We start from the raw sequence: 23,932 nt of genomic DNA, 5'->3' as shown, positions 1-23,932 counted from the left end.
CAGTAAAAATGCATTTTACAGTATTTACGCAAGTAAGACAAAAAATTATGACATTATATGGCTGTTAAGATAAAAAAAAATATTTCACTGTTTTATGTCCATTGTTATTATGATACATAATGGCTTTGTATTGACAACATACATGTATATTGCTCATTAATTGGCAAATTTCTCAGGTTTTTACAACTTGCAACCCAAATGTGGTCTGACTTCCAGACATGTAAATATCGTTGCGGCTCAGTTTACCTCCTTCATCCTTGTGGGGAAGAGCAGCAGTCGTTTCCAGAATGCCAGGCTGCTATTGTAAGAAAAGCTTGTCACATAAAACAGAAATCATTATTGTTTCCCTGCCTGCTCACGCTCTGCTCCATCCCAAGGTGTGTTCCCTATTAGATATTTCTGCATACCTGACGGTGGGAGGACACATGCGCCTGTGTGTGTCCAGACCTGTTTGGTATGCGCAGCCGGGTCCCCTATCCAGCCTCCACTCCGACTTGGAGCACTGAGACTCCTGCGCTCCATCTGAGCCCGTACCTCAATGTGTACTGTAAACAAATCATCGTATGGAAATTGTCCTGGCAAGGTTCAAACTGTAGACAAACTACAAATTGATTTCTGTCCCTTGAAGGTAACAAGCTATTGTGTTGTAGTTCAGATTTTGATGTATTAAACCATAAGTTCAGGTTTGGAGCGGGCTGCAGGTATTTTTCTGGGTATTGTATCCTCTCTTCCCAGCACTGGGCCGTTGCCCTGTGCTGTAACACGTTGGTATCGGTATGAATGTAAACACTTTGAGCTCCAGTTGTCACTGATCTAATATGAGACTGAAAAAAAAAAATAATGTTTTCGTCTGTTTTTATCTTTAATTTTAAATTTTTCTAAGGGAAACTGAGAATTTCCCGCCTCTTTAAGCCTCTGGTAGTTGCCACTCGACAGCCAAACTACAGCAGACGGAAGAGAGTGTAAGCTGGGCAGTAAGAAGCAACCAACACTCATGTACTGACTTGCATGTTTTTTATTCACTTGTAAAAATGGAGTGACTAGCAATGTAGATGCTATCAAACATGCTACCTTTCAAGATGAATAATGCAAAAAGAAAGTCTGTAACTGAGCTGAGGCAATGCTATTATGTTTGGAGTAATACCTTTCTGATACAAAACTAAGCTTTTTATTTTCTTTTTTCTACTGATTGGCTTGGAGATATTTTGTTTCTACGTCTTCTGTAAAGACATGTCGATTCCCAGTAATGGTTTTAACCAGCGATGGGTCACTTCCTGTCATTTTGGTTTGATGTAGAGTTATAATCGTTCATATTTCCAAGAGTCAAGTGGTTCAGATGTGGGATCACAGCAGAAATATTCGGGAATGGAGCGAAATGCAAAGTTTTCATTTGATATCGCATTGCTGAATTTTGTTACAAATAAGTTTTGATAATTTTTAAGGCTCATTTACGTCCAATTCGTGGAAATACCAAAGCATAAGAAAAATACACCAATGTACGAGTTAAGTAAATTGAAACAAAATGGTTGAAAGAGTTTTAAATGAAGGGATGAAATAGTAACACCAAAGATTAGTGGACACAATATGTAGGTATTATTGATGAAAACTCTTCAAACCAATTGGCACATTTAACCAAATGAATCAACTTTCAGTGACAACTGAAATGTGTTGTAGAAACTAATATGCTGATGTTTAGAGAGACGAGAGGGAAAAAACGGAAGAAAAAAATGTGGGTCAGGAGAAATATCTTTTATATATTACTATTTTGCCCCTTATGTTGATTTAACTCAACTGTAGCCGCCTATACTAATAATGGCAGATCTGTTTGTTTTACTTCATTAAAGTGTTTTCAGTTTTGATTCTTTTAAAATATGATTAAACCAACTGTACCTGGGTTAACTGCTTATTTTTACCAAAGAGTAGAAGCCACACTGCTAATTACTTACAATTAATTACAATTGTAATTTATTCTAAATTACAATTAAAATTGGTACAGAAGATCCTCTGGTGGATACAAACTGATGGCTAATTTAATGGACCATTAACGTCCAAAATGGCAAAACAAACAGCACCTAACCCGAGTAATACAGCTATTTTTTGTGGGAATTGTGTTTGAAATTAATTTTCCTCCTTTGCCATTTTGTATCTTTGCAATTTGTTGTACCCAACATTTTCAGGCACAGTGTGGTGCCAGCTACAGGATGTTTCTTAACGACTTTGTATCAAGATGAACCCGGCGAAGGGAACATTTCGTACCTGCTTTTAAAGACAACTTAAGTTGCAACAGTAGTAGTGCACATTATTGATACTATATTTTGCCTTTTTCTTCCACAATGAAGCCTGTGATAACCAAAAACTTTTTTTAGCCAATCAGACAGACGATGGTGAACAAGCAATGTTGCAAAACTGGCTTGTTTTTTTGTATTTAATGTTGCATCACTCATTGCAGATTACTTCAGCTTTAAGGATCTACCATCACCTCAGCTGATGTTCCCTTAAGTGTTAATCAGGAAACAGAGAGGTCTATCTGCACTAACTCATACAGATAATCCTCACTCCAATCCCTACATAAAACATCCAGATCCTGTGATAAACGTGCAGGAGCCGCGCGGACATCAGAAACAGCAGCAGCTGCAGCAGCAGCGCATCACGCTGTGATGTTTTAACACCACAGTTGTCTTTTCTGAGACTTTTCTGCAATTTCCTGTTCCGTTTTCACAACCTTTCGCGGTTCTTCCTATCAGTGACATGTGGCCTGTTGCCACATTACAGAAATAGGTTGGTGGGGGTAGTTTTGACTCTGATGTTTTTCACAACATGGACATATCGACGGCTAAATTCGATGACTCTTTTAACTGAAGGATTTGTTGGGTTTTTGCACATTTCAAAACCACAATTTAAGTTTTATTTCTAGAGTTTTTGAAGAACTTGGAAGTGTTTCAGCTGTTGTACACAAACTGTGTTTTGTTTACCTATGTCGCATTTTGACATACGAGAAAGCCCCGATGACAGGAACTTGGCAGTTCGTTCTCAGAATTCACATGAAACTGACTCAAGTTAGGGATGTGAGCATGTACAAATGGTTTGGGGTTTAGCTGCGCTGTTAGTTTCTACCCATAGTGTCATCACTGTGGGCAGATGTCGTCTTTTAATTAAAAACGTTCACATCTTTTTGAATACGTTGCTGTCAAAAGGTTAAAATCCAACATCTCTTGCAAATCAAATCAAAGTTTTGCTATTTTACACCCAAATGTAGTGACTTTTAACCAAACATTTAATTTTAAGAAAGCGCCACCATTTGCATGTTCTACGTCACCACTGCAGATAAATCTAGCAGCTATATGATTCATGTAGGAAATGCTATATGTCTGGAAGGCTTGAACCTATCAGAGTCGTGGTTTGTTGTTTGAGAAGGAAGGAGGGGGAGTTGAGAACTTTCCGTTGTTACACAGAGAAAGAAATTTTGTTCTGACTGTGGTTTAACAGACAGGAAGCAGCAGAAGCCCACAGTTCAGTGATGCTGTTCCTGTCGAGGCAAGATTCACAGGTCAGTTTGTGACTCTTCTGCTCGGTTTTAAGCTTTGTCACAGCTTTTTATGACCGCCGTTTCTCCTAAACCGAGCAAAAAGGAAAGTCTGCTCAAGTTATATGTGAACGTGGGAGAAGGATTTATAATGTAACATCAGAGGGAAACTAACAAAAATGCAACTAAAGGCAGGGGCAATTCTAGGATCTGACCTTTAGGGGGGCTTAGCCCCCTGCAGGGCTAAGACCCACGAGAAGACATTTCTAAATTGAACTGCTTACATTCACAAATAAAATTAAGATACATCTTGTCATTAATTCACAGAATAAAAGAACAATGTTCATTTTACTCAGATACTTGTAAAGAGCAAAATCTGAGAAACGTTGAATTTTTTTCCTGAAGTGTATAAACTCATTTTGAAAGAGAATCTCAAGATGACATCATACCGGCAACATGTGCTAACATTAATGAGAGGCAAGCAGCTGTGCAGTGACACAGTCCTCGTGGGGTCTGCTCCCCTGGAAATCATAATTAAATCTACTCAGAAGTATTTGAAGAACATTTTACTAAATTCATAGGATTAATTAACCTAAAACCAGTTTATTGTCAAGGCAAAAGGTTAGTCAGGTTAATGACTAGTGGAAATGAGTCCTTAATCTGAACTTTATTTGAAAATCATGCTTAGAAATTGCATTACTTTTATCTGACTGTTATGTGGCTTTTGGCCTTTTTCTTTAAACAAGAATGTTTGTCCATCTATGGAAAAATAGATATTATAAGTCAGGAATTATTTCAGTTCACAGTTCATGAAGATGGCCTGTCATAGTTTCAGTACTAAACACAAATAAACAGCCTGACCCAAACATTCTGCACTGTTCTTTAGTTTTACCTTTTTTAAGTGACTCTAGAGAGATTTGGAAAATTAATTACAAAACAACACAACAGTCACTAGTCAAACTAAGCATAACAATTTGCATTGCAAGCTGCATCTAAATAGAGGTGCTGATGAGTCAAGTCTGGCCCCAAATAGCTGTTTAAAAAACAAACAATGGCTTTTACTGTTTTCTTTGGAGGCTGGTTCAGGGGCCTGTGTAGTCAGTGTTTTTTTTATGGAGACACTAAAGAAAGAATTAAACACCAACAGAGCAATATTTGATTTTTTAATATGTGAACCAAAGAGCCACTTGTGTCTCCAGAGATTCAGGTCATTTATTTTGGCTAATGATATGATTAATTAAATGTTCAAACTCAACATCCTAAGAAAATAATCAAACCACAATAGCCCTCTAAAATCACAATAAGAAACTGAATCAATCATAGCAAAATGTTCTGTACCATGTCAGCCTCAGGAGATGATTGAGGACGAAGAGATGCTGATTTCTGGTTCTTTAGGTTCTGACGGGTCTTCAGTTCCTCTCCTGATCCATTCTGTCTATTACACAGCAGCAAACTCCGCCACGACGGACACATTGTTTTGTCTTTCAATATACACAGTACCCATCCTAACTGAAACTGTTCGGTTAGGATGGAGCGTCTTTTTACTCACGTTTGTATTTTTTAAAACGTTTTTTTCTTCTAAGGACATGGAATCAGGGTGACAATCCTGTTCACGGGTGCTGAGACACAGTTTTAGGGGTGCTGAAGCAGTTTTAGGGGTGCTGAAGCAGTTTTAGGGGTGCTAAAGCAGTTTTATGGGTGCTGAAACAGTTTTAGGGGTCCTGAAGTAGTTTTAGGGGTGCTAAAGCAGTTTTAGGGGTCCTAAAGTAGTTTTAGGGGTGCTAAAGCAGTTTTAGGGGTCCTGAAGCAGTTTTAGGGCTGCTAAAGCCGTTTTAGGGTTGCTAAAGCAGTTTTAGGGGTGCTAAAGCAGTTTTAGGGGTCCTGAAGTAGTTTTAGGGGTCCTGAAGTAGTTTTAGGGGTGCTAAAGCAGTTTTAGGGATGCTGAAGCTGTTTTAATTTTTTAGATTTTTTGCTAAAGCATCCCTAAAACCTGGCTAGAATCACCACTGACTGAAGAGGAAGTGGAATGTGGTCATTGAAGACATTTCTAAATAGTCGTCTCTGGAAAATAACTAATTTCTGCTATGTCTGATGTCTTATATCCCATAAAAAGCTTAATTTTTGTACCAAAATAGTTCATCAGGCAGTATAAACAAGCGAGTCGGAGTGGAAAAGTACAACACTCTCAGGAGGAGAGATTAAATTCCTTTCTCGTCTTTAAAGCCTCTCTGCTCGAGGTGACGTTTTCTCTCAGGCTGAGTTTAGATCTGGCATGCCACAGATGTTCACAAATAGGCACTTCTTCCAGGTCAAAGTCAAATACCAAATTCTGCTTTTGTCTCTAATGACTGAAATTATCTCTTTGTGGTTTGCATTCAACTTAAAGGATTGATTTATTGCACATCAAGTCAGCATGTCACCTGCAGTTGTTATGAAAATGCTGCATACATCAAAAATAACTTAAAAGAAATTTGAATTCACATCGTAGTTGTTTCTGACGCCTTGAAATTAGTCTCTGTGTCTTTAAGAAGCGCCTACTGTTTCTGATAGGCCCCCTTCAGTGCCTCATAAGAACAATGCTTCACCATTGATGCTGTTTATAGCCACTTGGGAGCGTTGAGTTCAGCAGACATCAGTTCATTTGAATTAATCCCTGATGAAAGGTCTGAAGTTTAAAGACGTTTTCACACCTGAAAGTCTGGTAGACTCTCATCTATTTGGGACAAAAATGGCAACATTTGTTGAGTTTTCGGCTGCTGTAGCATTTTTATACTAAAGTGTGTCAAACGAACTGAACCCTTTAGAAAACCTATTCCCCTCCCCACCTCTTGGGGCGCTGCACCAAGCGGTACTGAACACAAAAACCTCTCAAGAATACCCTGAGTACAAGTTCTGAAAACAAAAATGGAGTGGCATCAGATTTTAGCAGTTGTAGGATTTCTTTTGTGTCTTTACTACAAGACCAGGAGTCATTTCTCCCGCTAACGTTAGCATCGCAGGTTTGTTTTGGTTGTACTTACCCACAATGCCCAGCATTGTAGTCCGCTTCCTGTTGGAGTGGCCTCCAGTCCGCTTGGCATTCACATGCATTCAAGCTGCACCACAGTTCACTTCAACCAAACCAAGACTTATTATTTTTAAGCGTACCAGAGTCAAATTTTCTTGATCTGCATCAGAGCTCGATTAGCATTCGCACTACAAACCAAAAACAAAACAAACTTTCTATCTAGACAAAGTTTTATTAAAGAAGATTAAACAGGTCTGGTGTGAATGCATCCCAAGTCAAGTCTGAAGTTTCAGTACAACTGAAGTCGGTGTTGCTTGAAGAATTACTGAGCTGCAGTTTCTAATGCTAGCTGTAAGCTAGTGTCTCTTATCATTTCTGAAATTTTAATTGCTGCACTGGTTGCAGCAAAAGCGTTCCTCTTATTCAGCTGAAAGGCTTTGAGTTTAAACGTGCTGAGACATAACGTACTGTGCAATACCAGGCGGGAAGAAAAATGTAGAACATAGAAAAAAATACTGTGTACCAAACAGTTTTTGTGACCTGCTGACAGAGGTGCAGCAACCAGGGAAACCACTTTTTTTTTTCACTGGCATTTATGCAACTCCCTAATTGAGTTGGCAACTATACTTATATAGTTCTGGCACAAAATGTAGAGCAAAAATCTAGTTGTTAAATGTTTTTTCTTCCTTTTTGAGTAATGGTTTTCCAAACTCCTGATGTTTGGGTGACTTTTTTTCTTTCTTGGCACAGAAAGCTCTATTGTAACACGTTTACGGGCAAGTTTATTTACTTTTTTAAAACAAAAGGAAACTTCTGTCCAGAAACGAGGATCAGGATCCCCTGATACGCATGTGGGCTATCGCAGGGCTCCAGGAATGAGCTCGAGACTCGTATCACTGAGTCATTTCCTTGACAGAAACCCAGAAGGTCCTGCAACAACAGCATGCTGACAAACACAGTGAGGTCAGGCCTGTGGACGCATCGCTAAGCTTTAGCATAACGCAGAACGTTTTTACAGCTCTTCTGTGCTAAATATAGCTCACATCTTCTGTTTTGGTCAGTTTTATTCATGAGTTTTATGTCTACTTCAAAAACACAAAACCTTACCTGGTCTAGTTTCTAGTGTGAAATAACATTGTTGAGCAAATATTGTGGAACCTTAAAATCTCACACGGGTTTATTCTTAATAATTCTTGAAAGCTGAATCAATGAGATTATTATTCTCATTTAATTTTGACAATAAAAACACTCATAATACAGATTCAGTTCTTCTCCTTTTTATGTGCTGCAGCAATATATAATTGCTAAAACACCAAGTATTTTGGTCTCCAGTGCAAATGACTTATTTCAAATGTATTAACTCACAAGATACAGGAATTTGTTTTACGTTAATAGTTACTTAATATTGATGAAAAGTGATGGTCCCATCGATTGATCAAGATGTGTTTTCAGGTGAACTGGAACGGGGTTGCTAGTTTTTTCATTCATAAAATTCAGGAATTGTTGACTTAAAACAATAAGTTAATCTGCAAGTTTTATTTAAAACCTACGACGATATTTGTGATAGAAACTAAACCTAAAATGCTTGGTAAGATTGGCTGTTTTTGCAGTGTACTTGTGTACACAATCAATCAATCAATCAATCAATCAATCAATCAATCAATCATCAATCAATCAATCAATCAATCAATCATCAATCATCAATCAATCAATCAATCAATCAATCAATCAAATTTATTTTTACATTTCAGCAACAAGGCAGACAAAAATAAAGTCATAAAAACATCATACAGTCACCAGTTGAAAAACCAGAAATAAATTTCACTTTTTATCAAGTGCTACTGAAACACATAACATATTTTGATAAATGTTTCTTTATTATTCAAAAGCAACTCTAAACTGGGGAGTTTTTAGTCTTGCTTTAAAAAAAAACCTCAGTGTTTCAGCTGTTTTTCAGTTTTCTGTACGTTTCTGCCAGGAATATTGAAGCTGACATTAATATTCCACCTGAGTAAACTTTATTTATTTATCATTTTGTAACCTGAGCTGAGGATAGCTTACAAATAAACATTGACTGGTCCCTTTTTTCTTGCATCTCTCAGTGTTTGCTCACCTCTCATGCAGGGTGAGTCATTACATAGACATTCAATTGGCTTAAATTACCTCCTTTCATGGTCAACAATGAGCTCAGCTGAGGAGACCAAAGCGGGGAAGTTGGGCCTTCTGGGAATTCACCATTTGTTCACGAATCCTTCGTCTAATTGGCTGTTATTGCGATTGGCAGTCACCATGTTGTGGTGAAGCAGCTCACCGTTCCTCAGTCTGTTTCAACCCAGGATGGCTGGACAAATACAGGACAGTACTAGATGGACAGAAAACTGTGGGAAAATAACATATAATCTGCTAAAATGTTAGCATTATGTGAATATGCTGTATTAAAACGACAAATCTAATATGTGTGCCTATAATAAACTGCAAAAACAACAAATCTTAGCAATTATTTTTGTCAATTTTCTGCTGCAAATGTGTCAGTACTCTTGAAATAAGATATAATTTGTTATATTTGTTGTATATTTGAACTATTAAAAACCTTTTTCTGCAAGATGTAAGAACTTGTTCAAGTAAATAATTCTTGAAGAAGAAAAAAAATTACTAGTTCCACTAGCAGATTATTTCACTTAAAATAAGCTATTTTGTCAGTGGTATAAGTGAAATAATCTGCCAGTGGAACTGGGACGTATTTAAAATTAACATTAAGAAATTATTGCTTTAAAACAAGCTGCTGCATCTTAAAGTGTTCAAATCTGTTTTTACCAGGAACTAGAAAAAATACTTGGTAAAATTTTGAATTTTATTTCAAGCTTTTTCTGCAATATTATATTAAGAATAGTGGCATGTGACCTCCTCGGTGTGTAATATTATGATTTCAAGGTATTTGATTAGAAATTACCTAAAAACAGACAGTAATTCATCATAATATAACATTTTAATTATTGCAGTTAAAACTATGTTATTTCCAGCCTTTATTTACTTTGTTTCTGATACACAAACGTGGCCTGGATTATGTTTCTGATTTGTTGCTCCTCTCTACATAAAGTAAAGTCTGTGCAGGAAGGTGAACTGGAGGGCCGGTGCCAGTTTTGGAGCCAAACTGACTTATGTTTCAGAATGATAGTCAAGGATTTTCAGTGTTGTCTGCATGAAAATAGATGGATTTCTGCTTGTGTCGCAAGCAGATATACGGCACATTAATCCATATTAAGGTTTATTTGATGTTTTAAAATAGGCAGTTATCAGTATTTTTATAGCTGATCTGAAGTATTTGCAGGTTTCAGCAGGTTGTTGACATCCCAAACCTCCAGAAATACAGAACGTTCCTCATTAAAAGTTGTCAGATGTGTCTGTTGCTATGGACACCTGCAGCACACAGCAACAGGTGGAGGAGGGGCAGCACTACATTACTGTAGTGTAACTTTTTAAAACCTTGATGCAGGTTTTTGTTGCCAAGATGAACCAGTTTTATACTATCGTTGACCTTTTTAGCCAATAATATTATCATAACTGTTGGTTTTGTTTGTAAGTCAGAGAAACTCATATATTTAAATTGTATTATTATATCTTTTTGTTTAATAAAAATCTCATTTATCAGGAAAAATGTCAGGGCTGATTCCCAGGGCTGTGATTTTCTCAAATACTGAAATTTCAGTTTTATTTTCTATATTTTAAGTGCTTTAAGGCTCAGATGTTCATCTTTTTGGGCTTCTAAATGTACAAACCAACATAATGCATCTTGATACACTTTTTCGCGTTCAGTCAGAAACGATAAAGATTAGTGATAATCCTGTGTGCCTTTCAAATTGAAGGGAAGGCTACCAGACTTTCACTTTTTTCATTTCCGATACCGATATTGGATGTTCAGCATCGGCCGATACGATCCGATACAGAAAAACATTTCTGAATTGACTTAAAATGTTTCTTTGCCTTTAAACACGATAATATTGAATTATACATTTATTTTCCAATTCTTCACCAATACAGCACATTTAAATACACCGCTAGCTTCACATGTTTGCTGAAATATGAAAAACTATTTTAATTTGTTCTGTCAGTACAATTAGGAGTATTTCAGCCAAATTGAACATAAAAATAAACAACAAATGGCTCAGAAAGTTCAATTAGAAATTTTAAATATAACATAAAATAAATAATAAAACATGATGTCACTCAGATCACAAAGCATAGAATTAGACTGAATAGATCAGACACATTGCCACCAATACCTGATCAATATATCAGAACCGATACAGATATTTATAGTACATCAGTGCATCTATGCTATTTAGGAACTTGCAGTAATTTTTTTGTTTCTGTTTGATGCTAAGAGAGAAAAAATGGCTTTGGCTCAACAATGAAGTCCAGAAAACTGAATATCCGTGTTGGACAATAAGAGACTGAACAATATTTACATTTATTTGGATAAAGTTTTGAAGATTCACTTTTTATCCAAGTCATCAGCAGCTCAGATTTGCATTTTTTAACCTCAGAATGAAGCTGTATTGTTTCAGTCCCACAGCTGCAGCCTGCAGCTGCTTTTGGCAAAACAATCACCGACTTCACAGGGAGCATCAAGGCTCACCCTCCTTCATTTAGCACAAAAAGAAGCAAAATCGTATTTATTTCTGTTTCTTGAACCAAAGCAGAGCTCAAGCTAAGCAGATAAATTAATAGAAGAAAATACACACAAGCTTTTGTCTGGTTGCGTTTCGACACGGGACTCTGCAGGCTCCACCGCGACACCCCTCCTCGTTAACCACACTAAAATACTCAAGTCTGTCAAAACAGGGCCCCACCCAGAGCCAGTCTATTTGCTCTGCGGACTATTATGCATTGACTAACATCTCTGTAGGATCCCTCCCTCCTCTGTTCTGCCGCTCCGCTCCTCGTGACGTAGCCGGTCCAGTTACAACCCGGCCCCTGTGCCTGGACAAGGCAGCTGTTGTCATGCGCTCGGGGATGATGTGCAGGCTGGCGAATGGCCGCCTCTCTGCCAACTGGGCCGTGGAGATCAACGAAGCCCTCCCTGATAAATTCAGCTGTAGATGCATGAAGATAATCAGAGGAGAGAAAAAAACTGATATCTTGATTTAATAAAACTCCTGCTGTCATCTGATAAGGAGTTAATGTGTTGCGATGTAAAGCATCTGGTGCAAATGTGTCTAATTCAGCAAGGCGGACACATGTCCACCCACTTTTCTGTTTTTTCCCCTTTGTTTTGCCTTTTGTTTTTGACATTAATTTACAGCTGCAGTGTTTCATCTTGTGTTGGTTGTCTGGATCTCTGAGCTCCACATGTGCAGCTGCAGAAACCTGCAGCTCTGGCGGCTGTGGGCACGCTCCGCCTGGCAGAGTGAAACACAAACCCTCAGATTCAGTTTCCATGTCTCTGTTCTCCTTTCTGCACACAGCAACCACACATCTCTGTTCGCTCTCAGTGAAACTAAAAACATAAAAAAAATTTGTTTTCTTCAAAAGTGCTCCTGTGATAATGCGTTTGGTATGCAGTGTTGACCATTACACAGGCATTTCAAAGCAAATAAGCTCCACCCTGCAGCAGTGGGAGAAGCAGGGATACTGACCGGCTGGGAAGGAACGGGGGGCGACCAAACACGGCTCTCTGACGAATCCACCTCGGCTGCAGGGCAGCGACGGGGTGGGGGCTGCTTAGCCGTTTGTTCCCAAACCCGGCTGTGGCTGTCGGGTTGCTGGGACACACCTCATCGCATTTACACTCAGTTAGAGCTGGGTACTACTGAAGAAACCTTTTTCTTTGATGGCCAAATTTTCTTTTTCTTGAGTAAAACCCGTTGAGGCGTTGCTGCTCTTACCTGATGTTTGGCAGCTCTGCTCACAGTTTCCCTCGCAGTCTGACATCAGAGCCGTTCCCCTGGGGGTCGGCACAGAGGGGCACCGATCTTTAATTGGCATGTGAGGCTTCACCCGGACCGCCTCGCCCCTCTCGTGATCGGAACATCAGAACCTGAGCCGTACGATCCAGAGCGCCTTGCCGTCAGGCTCTCAAATAAAACTCAGCTGTGATTAAATCAAAGCTCTAAAGTCTCCTGTTGCTGAGTTTGAAATATATTAGAGGGAAGAGAAAGTTGGGGTCATAATCAAACGAGGGCTTTTTTTTGTAAAATGGAAATATATAATTTTAAAAAAAATCTATTTTCAAGCCTTCCTGCTCTGAGTTTGTGTAAAAGATTGACAGAGTTTACATTTTAAAAAGGGACATTATGGAAAATTCACATTTTGTATGTTTTTGTCTCAACTGCTTCTAAAAACACAGCTACTGCTTTAAAAAAACAGAAAACCTTCCTGTTTTTGGCAATAACAGTGTCTTTTGGCATGCCGTTACCTGGCAACGCCAGCCAAGCCCAGCCCGTTACCTAGCAACCCAAGCTGAGTTCCAGAACATTTGGTCAGCTGGCTTCACCGCTGTACGCACTTCAAAAGACAAACATTTTGTTGTGGTCTCACCACCCAGAAATGACTTTCTGTATTTCTGTTGATTGTGCAGGAGGCTCCACTTCTGCTTTTTAAATACGTACGTTGAAAAATTGTCCATCTGTTTGCACTTATTTTCATGTGCGAAAGTAAACGTTGATCTGGGGGGCGTGGCCAGCAGCAGTTTATTAGGATTTAAAGTGACAAGACACCCCAAAACAGGCAGAACTGACCAGACTAAAATAAGAATGGTTTTGTGCAAAACTGTAATTTTAGCCCTTGAACTTATTCAGAGAAGCATAATAGGTCACCTTTGAGCTCTCCGTAGCATCTTATATTGGCAATCAACACAAGTAGCATCACTAGCATTACTAAAAAGGTTGTGTTTAGGCAGATCTTTGCATTTATTCTGAGATTTAATGAAGGTTTAAAGCTCAATCCGCTAAACCAGAGCAGCGGTTCGTCCTTCCTGTTACTTGCTGAAAGTCTTGCTCTCTTTCGCTCTCTCGCAGCTTCACCATGTCACACACAGGTTGTAAAGACAAACGTAAATTTAAGTTTTTCTAAGAGCGCTTAATGTGGTGCATTCACTGACTAGAAAAAAGTCAGAAATTCGAGTGTCACCCATCAAAAGAAGAAAAACTGGAAATCCTCGGGATATCTGGTGCATCCTGTGTGACTTGCCTTGTTTTTATGAATTTTCTGTTTCATTATTTTGTATTTTAAATTATAATTATTTGATCTGTACAGTGGCACATTGAGCTTAAAAGCTCCATACTGTTTTCTGATGCAACAAGCATCTCATTTTAAATTATTCAGTTTACTACACTGCAAAAACACAAATAACTTTTGGTGTACTTAATAGATCAAACATCTTAGTACACTTGAATTAAGACAAAACTAACTTACAAATAACTTTTAAGGAGGAAATAGGAGCTTGTTTTAAGTCAATAATTACTTAATATTGATTCAAAAAACGTATTTGTTTGGTTGGCAGATTATTTGGCTTTTAACAAGACATTTTCCCATATTGGCTTCTACATCTTTCTAAAAAATTAGTTTGGTCTTATTTCAGATCAACTGAGATATTTGCACAATAAACTAAACCAAAATTACTTGCTTAGATATTGTGTTTTTGCAGAGTATTTACAGTCGTTGACAGTTTTAGTGCATCAGTACCTGCAAATTATAGAAATAATTCGCTCCATTTGGATATTTAAAGCATTTTATGACGCAGGAATACAGAAATCAGTGATTTTTTTTTTTTCCTGTGAAGGATGTGGCTTTGCAGAGTCACAGATAAAAAATAGACATAACCCAGATAAGTTTGTTCTCCCCCCAGTGAGGCCTCCTTAATGCTAAGCTCTTGTTTCTTGGTGATATTCGACTGATCTGCCATGTTTGCTGACCTTTACCCTCCTGTGTGTTTTTTCTTTTTGTCTGCAGGTGTAGATGCGCCAGGCGCAGCGGGGTCTGGCCTCTGTGTCAGAGAGGGACGAGGCTCTCCAGTGAAACCTCGACTCTCTCTCACATTCAGCTTGAGCCGCGCCGCATCAGAAAACAGGAAGACACAGAGGCTATTTACTGAGCAGCAGCAGCAGAAAGAGGAGGAGCAGGAGGAGGAGCGTGATCGTCACAGTGGGGACATTTTAGCCTGGTCCCCGCCCTCTGAACTCCTCTGCCATGACGACTGCGGTACAGCCCAGCGAACTGGTGTTTGAATTTTCCAATGGGATAGATGAGATGAATCAGGTATTTTCCATGAATGACTCGGCGCTTTAAGGTTTTTGAAGATTTGTTTGGAGTAAAAACTTGCTCATTCATCAGTTTCACCCCAAACACTTTGCTTTTTTCCACAACTTCAATGTATTTCACTGAGATTCTGGGTAACGAACCAACAGAAACAGCAGCCAGTCGTGCAGTAGAAGAAAAAATGCAAGTTTTAGTTATTTACATGTTTTACCAATGGAAAATTTGCCGCAACACTTTAAAGTTCCAGCAAATAAAAATGGGGAAGTTCTGACCATTTTTGTAAAACAGTTGATAGTGCATCAACTTTCATTTCACAGATTCTGATTCAGATTAACACCTGGATATGTGAATGAAACTGGGTCAGTTCACCTCCCAGGTGAATCTTTTTCACAGCAATTCCCTTTTTTTAAAACTCAATCTATTCTTAATTCCTTCTAGAAGCAATAAAAATTCAGAGAAAATAAGTCATGATGCTGTTTCATAATCGTTTCAGCATCATGCAGCTTGCCAACTGATTCGCTAAAATCTGACAAACAGCTGGATTAATACTGAGATTAAATTACAGACAGGTGGACTCTATTTACTAATCAGGTGTGTCTTTTCTGTTGCACCTGATTCTACTTTGAGTGATTAGATTAACGGGGGATAAATAATAACGTTCAGAGTTTTAATTGTAACTTTATTCCACTTTTCAGATAAAAAGTCTTCAAAATACACAGAAGTTTTTGAGGTCATTATAACAAATTTTGCTGGATGATAAATTGTCCCAGGACTGATTGCAATGAACGATAATTTTGTTATTTTGTGACCATTTTCATGTCATATGATGTTAATAATGGAACAATAACGCAAGAACATATTATCAAAGATGAATAAGCTTTAAATTGTAATGAACATTTAACTCTGGAGCTGCAAGGCATTTTAATTATTGAAAATAAATAAACTAAACAACAAATAAAATAAAGTCTCTATAAATACATAAAAGTCTAGTTGAGACCAAAGAATCAGACTGAAAACTTTAGTCATCCAGTTTTTGATAGAAAAAGAGGAAACAAGTTTTTTCTTGTAAATTTGTGATAAATTAGGCTGAAATTTACTCCTCCATGCTCACTTTTCTTTTTTTTTTACAAATTTCTTTATTTGTCTGCGAGTAGCCACTTTCGTTTTTATTCATTTTTTAATTTGTAAATCATTTAAAAGGGGATCCATTATTTAGTTGCAGCAGTAATGTTAGTTCTTTTATACCAAAACTGCTACTGCAACCCAAAATGTCTTAATTCTGCTCTTAATATTTAGGTTCAAAGTCTTTTGCTGTGATTTGGTTGCATTGATCAGGTCATGAGTACTCGGCAGATGATTCAGTTTTCAGAAAATGTTTCCACTTAATGTTTCATAATCAGCTGAGTCAGGCGTTTTCTCCCAACTTTTCCTGTAGCACCATGCTTTGCAGATAACTGATGTTAACTGCTTGTTTCCATCAGTTCGAAAGGCTAGTAAATAGATTCATAAACACAAAACAAAGGACATAAAGTCTGTAATTTCAGTGTTTTAGTTAGTTTTAGTATTGCTCCAGTTAGTTCCTGTTTTTCCCCATTAATCTCCGTTTTTATTTATTGCTTTTGTTATCTCGTTAGCTTTAGTTAACAGTCGACTTGAGGCTGCAGAGACGGAGAAACCTGCGGCGGAGTTGGGTTGCGTTGTGCGTGGGAGGCAGCCGGGGTGGGGCTTCAACCTGAACGTGGCTGCAGCACAAAGGTTGCCGTTGAATTTACCTGACACACATATTAGCGCCTGTGTGTCTTGTCATTGGAGCGATCAGCTGCATCGGTTGTCTCCTCCCCTCAGCAGACGCTGGATCCTGTGGAGCAGGCTTGTTTGTTAGCGAAACGAGTGTTTATGTTCATCTAGAGAGACAAGTTGTTACTGGATCCCTGAGTAGCGCCACTTCAGGCCCAACCTGACAGACCAGTTGTATCGCTGCTTGGAAGAGACGCAGTAACTCACCTTAAAAGTCTCACATTGTTCCACTGTGACAGTTTTTGTGTTGGTGGCACCCACTCAGCCTATTGTGCAAGCGCCTTAGCACTTTTTTAGCAAGTCATGGCAAAGCATTGAAATCCATCCCTTTCAGGTGGGCTTTGGCATTGGATGACGGTTTTAAAACCACAATAAACTCATTACAGCTGAGTGAAATCACAGGTTCTGTAATGATTAGCTCTGCTATGTTGGATATGGGAGTCAATGACTAGCCTCTCCAGACTCAGCATGTGATGAATTTCAGCTTTTGTCATCTTCAGCTCTTCAGTTTTTATCTTATGTTCCTTGATTTTCAAAGAGAATTTCTCTTAAGTAGGGATGTGGAAAGATTTAGTACACTAAATATTAAACTATCGCAATATTTGTCTCTGAAGTAAAGTCAAAGTGTCAGTTTTGCATCTAGTAACGTTGGTTAAAGTTATTATGTTAATATGGAGGTGTGTGCTTTAGTAGGGGTTTCTGCAGGATCTTAAGAAGCTATAAGATTAATAATCAGACCTTTAAAAGTTTTAAATATGCCCTTATATTCCATCATAAGCCCTAAATTAATCCATTGCTGATTTTTTAAAAATAGTTTTCCGTCTTGTCTTTAAAAGCACTGCAGTGGCATTTGTTTGTTGTTTTCCTTTGTTTATTATATGATTACAAGCTCCATTTCTCATGTTAAGTAAATATTCAAACTGTGTTTTAGTTTAAAAAAGTAATTTCAGTGGATTTCTGATTATTATGCTGTAAAATATCAGTTTAAGTAACATTTTCTTTCTTAACTTGTTTGATAAATAAAGCTAAATACCTTATCAGGAAAGGGAATTACTGAGATAACTTACTTTTGTGATTCACTTAGATCTAAAATCTTTAAATTAACTCTTTCTAGACTCTAATCTTGATGTAAGAAAGAAACTATTACTTCCCATCTTGCTGGGAACAGCGATTGGTTTCAGAAGCATTAAATAAGTTTTCATTGTGTTGAAATTGTCTATCTGGCAGCATTTTGGACGCTGTAGCAAAGTGACTGATGAAACATCTGTAACTCCAGTGAGAATGATGTGAGCTAAAGAGCATTTTCACTGTTTCTAATGAGTCTGAACTTCATTTAAAGTGTTTTTGCTGCACAAACTACTGATTTTACACAGTGGGAATGTCTTGGCAAGCTTTTCTTAATCAGTTATCACCGGAGCCGGTTTGGTTTTGCCTGAAGTTGGAAGCCTTGGTAGATCTTAGCTGGAAATGTTTGATCCTCCTGCTGGTTTATTCTGAGATTTGTGGAGGATTATGGAGCAAGGAGGCAGTTTGCCTAAACAAATTATAGTATGTATGTTGATATCTCTGCAAACAGATGTTTTACAACAAAGTTGTTTCTAAGAGCTCCTGGACTGGTGGTTTAAAATAATAAAAGCCTTTTAATCAGAGAAAATGCACTCACGTTATTCTGATCCAAAACCGATGGAGAGCAATCGCTTAACCATTGGAGCTGGTTTAGAAAGAACCATAACATGTCTGACCAAATCCAATATGTCTGCCTATGGTTTAAAGCTTTTTTTTTCTGTATTTTTTCAAAAAGTTAATTTTTGCATTGGAAAACCTCAGTTTCTCAAAAACATCTTCTATTTGTGAATAAAACAAGAACAAAAAAAAAAAAAAAGAAAAGAAAGAAAAAAAGATAAAATTAAATTCTTGTTAACCTATTTTTGCATCTCGGATGTATTATTATACTCTTAAACATCAACCACATATTATTACCAACGCTGGACGTTGGTAATGGCAGACATGTCCTATATAATCCTGATCTCTTGACTGCTAGCTTTAGCCTCCAGGACCAACTGGAGAGATCACAAAATGTTCTTACTGGAGACATTTGAGTTTTGAGAAAGGGCGGCTCCAGAACTGCTCCACATTTCACAATGAGGATATTGAAAGCTTCAGGCAGTTGAAATCCATTGTGTCGGGGCAGGTAAAGCAGAAGAAAGAGGGGCGTGGGGAGGGAAACAGCCTGCTCAGATGCTGCTGCTTTCAAAGGCCAAATGGGGAACTCAGACATGCAAATCAGCCTGATATTTGTCACTCCTGTTCCCTCTACTAGAAACAGCATTAAAGAGGAAGGAGTAGTTAAAATGTGAATTATGTTCAGCACAAACCATTTTAGCTGCAACCTTTGTGCTTTCTTCATGCCTATTCAAAGGAAAACATTTAGGACCAAAACGACCTGCAGAGGCAGGTAGGACACCAGCTCTACATGTCTTCGACGCTCCGTCAGCGAAATGTTGTGGGATTTGATGGGAGGAGATGGTAGATGAGCTACTGTCTCTGGACCAGTCGGCCAAACACGTCTTTATCTCGCTCAAGGACAGCAAACGCGAGTTAAATCAGCCCAAGAAAATGTGGCAGCCTCTAAGTCTGGCTATGATGGTGGCAAAGATTCCCATCAATGGAAAACATTTCTGATTGAAACTGCAGTCAGAGCAAAAACATGCTTGTTTTTAATCCTCAAAGTTATGGTTGACGTCATTATTTTTTACAGTAACTATTAAAAATTATTGGTGAAATACCTGCTTAAAACGCATAAACATTTCAAACCGCTAACAATGAGCTGGTCTGTTAGCTTCCTGGTTAACCAGTAGCAGAAATGAGTGTACAGGCATGCAGTGGGATGCCACCATTCCCACCCCTCCCTCAGCTCAAGGCCTGGACACCTGGTCTGCCCCCGAGGTCCCAGCCAACAATGAACACTTGTGTAAAAAGACACAGATACGCCTTTATTCCCTCAGCTCCTACAGCACCTTTTTGTCTGTGTGTCTCTCTTAAACCGACCCATCACTGCAGGAATGTTGCTTTTTATTGATCTTCACTGAGTGGCTGAAAATGGAAAAAAGAAAAATCACATCTATGAAAGCTGGAATAACAGATGCTACTGCACCGTTCTCTGTGTTTAATGTGAGAGCTTTGGGTCCAATGACCTCTTAAAAACTCGTTTAATTTTGTCCTTAACCATTTGTGTTGGATTGTTTTATTTTTAATACTTTGTTTCACAACCTTTTGGACACTGAATAAAAACAAAGAAGTTGGAATTCAAACTGAAAAAGGGAACAATTTCAGCTGAGGTTTAAAGTGTACTCTGCTGCCACCTGCTGGGCATTTTTGACTCATTCCTCAGATTATGTCTACAAAAATACATTATATGAAAACAATTATATGCCCAGAAACATTAAACAGAAATAACTAAACCAAAACAAACTAACAAAAAGCTTAAAAGATTAAATAACAAGCTAAGAAAACAAATGAAAGTAAGACAAAAATTTTGGCTAAGATGGTTTATATTTTAAACTTAAACCAAGTAATGACATTATGCTACTTTGTCAGTAAGTTAAATAATAATAATAGAGTACTTGTTAAAACCAGCTCATTATGAAATAAAGTTTTAAATAATATGCTATAAACAAGTAAAGAGTCAAATACATAACTAAATGTATGTAGTTATACACATGACTTTAAAGAGAAAGGAGAAGTTAAATGAAAGCGTAGAAGTACTGCTATTGTGAGTATTATAGTTTAAAACTAAAACGTAAATGTAAAATGTCAATGTCAAATATATTTATATAGCACTTTAAAAACAGGTATAAAACAGTTTTTAAAGTTTTATACCTTTAAAAACAGGTATAAAACTTTTAGCCTTTGCTGCACAAAAAAAAAAAATTGCTAATGTTGTCAATAAGTAAAGATTAAATAGATAAAACAATATTTATTAAAACTATTAACAGCTAAGTTTAAAAGAGTTTTAAATATGTAATAAGTAAATAATCAAATAAATACCTAAATAAATGTAAATACTCAAATGAAAAATTTGTTGTTCTCTTAAGAATGCCTGTCTGGTCATTAAAAATTACCTCAATAATGTCATTTTGATTATTAATATTTTTTGAAAGGTAATCATTTTGTTTTCAGAGACTTCACAATCAATTTTATTTTTTGTTTCTGTTTTACTTTGGCTTTATGTGTTGTTTTATGGGACATTTAAAATATCTCCCAGCTCCAGTGTTGAGTTATTAGTATTCGAGAAGAGATTATCAATATATTACTAGAGAATGGTGTTAAAATAACAATACTATTGTTTATTGCAATAATTTGAGGAGCAACTTATCGTCCAGTTAAATTTATTGCAGCAGGCCTACTTGCAAGTACTACTACTAGTAATAATAATAATAATAATAAATAATAATAATAATAATAAATAATTCATTTTATCTTTTCATGCTCTTCAAAGCCCATCTTTTAGAGCAGAACATGACTCCCTTAATTAAAGAATGGAGTTGCTTTGCCCTCTCCAACCAGCCGTCCATTCTTCGATCCCCGCTGGAGGAGCTCTCAGACGGTGCTTGTCTCCTCAGATGTAGCTCCACGGTTCGGCCCACTCTCCACCAAGCCCCCAGTGGCTCCATCCACTCATCAGGCCTCGCTAAGCCCGAAATGAGACGGCGAGGTTAAAATTCCCAGAGCGTGATGAAGAAGGTGCTCGCCTGCAATTCATATCTGATTCATTAACATTCATTTGGGTTTATAGAAATTCTGAGCATAAGATTAGGTTCTCAGGAGAAGTACGCTGGTTCAGACAGCTGGTTCCCGTCTTCTTCACACCGTCCCAGCAGGCTGCTGCAACCCCACAGAAATGAGCTCTCCTCCATGCTGCGTGCCTCCACATTAGCTCAGGCTGAGTATGAATCCACAACGTCTTACAAAGCAATAAAAATGGCCAAATTGGTTTAGAACTAGGGATTCAAACGATTAGTTAGAGATTAATTCTTGATTCATGGTTTATTAGATTAAAATGAGCTCAAATCGATTAAGGTTAGACCTTCTTTAATGGTGTAGTTTGCCCTCCATCCAGGAGGGGACGCCATTGGTCCTTAAGCGGAGCCGTTGGTACAAAAGCAAAGATGGCGGAGCTGCACCAGAACGGGGACGATAAACGGTCAAAACAGATTCCCTTGTGGGGTGAAAAATACACTTTATGCGGTTCTGTTTTGGAGTATAAACACTCGACAATCTTAGGTTTTTGATTTTCACTTTAAAAGTGCTCTTATAGGCGAGCTACATTACGGAGCAACGTCAACTTCTTTTTAAAAAACGACTTGCTAATTGCTAAAAATGATGGGCTACGAAGGTGAGCTAACCCAGAGACAGGATGCCAATAAAACCGGTTGATTTTTAGGACTGCCGTGGAGCAACGTCTTGATATTGTTTTAAGAGCAACCACAGACATTGCATCAACATCAATCTGAGGACAAATTAATGTTTCCACTATTTTGTTGCTTATTTTTAAATTTTTTATTCAGCATCCTTAGAGGTTCCTGTTTTGTTATATAAATGTCTAAATTTAATAATGTGGAAAACCCACATTTTTTCATTATTCAGTCAGTATTTAATACAAATTAAACAAAATAATGTATTTTTTAAAATTCAATTTATGAAAAAGTAGCCCTATGAAGTAATTAATTAATAACTTGCATCTTTAGAACATTAAACCATTATGTTTTATTAATAATGCATTGTGAAGGAATTACTGTATGTTTTTAATCTTTTAATTCACATGCATGTCCAAGAGCCCCCGCTGTGTTATAATACCTCATGTCTCATCCTATGCACACGTGTGTTTTCTCTGCGCAGTTGGACGACCCGTCAGTATTCCCAGCCGTGATCGTCGAGCAGGTGCCCACCACCGACCTGCTGCAGGTCTACTCCGGCCTCGAGTCGGACGAGGTGACTAATGGCATCATGGTGGACACGACTCTCAGCGTGGTGGAGGGACCGTCCATTCTTTCAGAAGGAGTGGACCTCTCAGGTAAAGACACGACACTTTGGAAACATTTCACATAAACTGATAGATGTCAACCACGTTTCTCAGCTTCAGTTGAATTTTATAATTTGCAGGGTTTTATTTTGTTGTTTTCCCACTTCATGATGTAAGTTAGGTTCTACTTTAGTGGTCTCTTAAATCTACATGTCTAATATTTATCAGACCTGGGTATGATTTGGAAAACTGAAGCCATCTTCTGTGATTAATTTCATTCATAATTTTGTAAGGTTCTTTTGGTTTATTTCACTTAATAAATTAAATTCTCACTTGAAAGTGTTTGTATTTAATTTGATTATTTTTTTGTGACATTAAACTATATTTGATCATCGTTGATGAAACACTTAAGTTTGAAAAAACTAGAGAAAATCTGTGAGAGGTTGAACCTTTTTACAGTTGTATATAAAAGTGTCTGTTACTGGAACTAATCTAACACAATTATTTCTAAGCCTGTTACAGTAAGCGATTGACTCAATTAAAATTAACGCAATAATTTTTATTCTGATGACTAAAATATTTTACATTATAATTTTGTTTATAGAGACTTTGTAATCCGTCTTATTTATTGTTATTGGTTGTCATGTTTTATTTAGGAAATTTAAAAGATCTTCCATTTCCAGTGTTATATAAAAAAATTTACATTTATAGCTTATTGAGGGGGAGGAGTTGCATTATTACTTGAAAAAGGTCTCAAAACAACAATATTATAATTTATCACAATAATTACTGGGACAACTTACTGTCCAGAAAAATTTATTATTGTGACAGGCTTAATTATTTCACATGAAGCTTCCATTTACGTTGCCAAATATTTTGATGCCTTTTTGTCTTTTGATGGACAGAAACGAGAGTTTCCCGTGCCGATGACAGCATGGAGACAAACGAAGCTGCAGCAGCTCTGCTGAACATGGAGTCTCCAAATAATATTTTGGATGAGAAGAGAATGAGTGAGTTTATTTGTGTTTATTTTAGGGCTGCAATGATTCGAGTATCTCAAGCCTTAAAATGGAAGTTATCTACCTGGAAGCTTCATTAGATTATGTCTTACTATTTAGCGCCATTTGATCTGGCTGGAGGATTATTTGTGTTGCACACCGCTCTCACTTTCACCAATGAGCTGCTGATGAATGCTAAGTGCCATCAGCAGCTATGGAGGAAGATGCGCCGCCAGGAAAGAGACACCTCACTGCATGTGTTGCAAAACAAAATGAGCGTTTCACAATAGTGATGCAGAAACACCTTGACACAAAACTTTAGTTTAGAT

The 23,932-nt window shown here is 37.6% G+C and overlaps 1 protein-coding gene across 5 annotated transcripts in view; it reads left to right on the top strand.

The window, feature by feature from the left end:
- The window catches only part of LOC129360438 (ETS-related transcription factor Elf-4-like), a 58,826-nt gene that overhangs the window by 26,516 nt on the left and 8,378 nt on the right, over positions 1–23,932 (top strand). For 4 of the 5 annotated variants that reach the window (XM_055030662.1, XM_055030661.1, XM_055030660.1 and 1 more), the window contains 3 exons: positions 14,481–14,786; positions 22,482–22,656; positions 23,511–23,615. In XM_055030662.1, coding sequence (XP_054886637.1) covers positions 14,718–14,786; positions 22,482–22,656; positions 23,511–23,615 — 349 coding nt within the window. In that variant the 5' untranslated portion in view covers positions 14,481–14,717. Of the gene's footprint in view, positions 1–14,480; positions 14,787–21,683; positions 21,979–22,481; positions 22,657–23,510; positions 23,616–23,932 lie in introns of those variants that run through there. The other variant, XM_055030663.1, reaches the window with a different exon arrangement.

This window comes from Poeciliopsis prolifica, unplaced genomic scaffold, assembly GCF_027474105.1.
Source record: "Poeciliopsis prolifica strain line A6 unplaced genomic scaffold, Auburn_PproV2 SCAFFOLD006, whole genome shotgun sequence".
NCBI lineage: Eukaryota > Metazoa > Chordata > Actinopteri > Cyprinodontiformes > Poeciliidae > Poeciliopsis > Poeciliopsis prolifica.
This window is presented reverse-complemented; position numbering and strand designations above follow the sequence as displayed.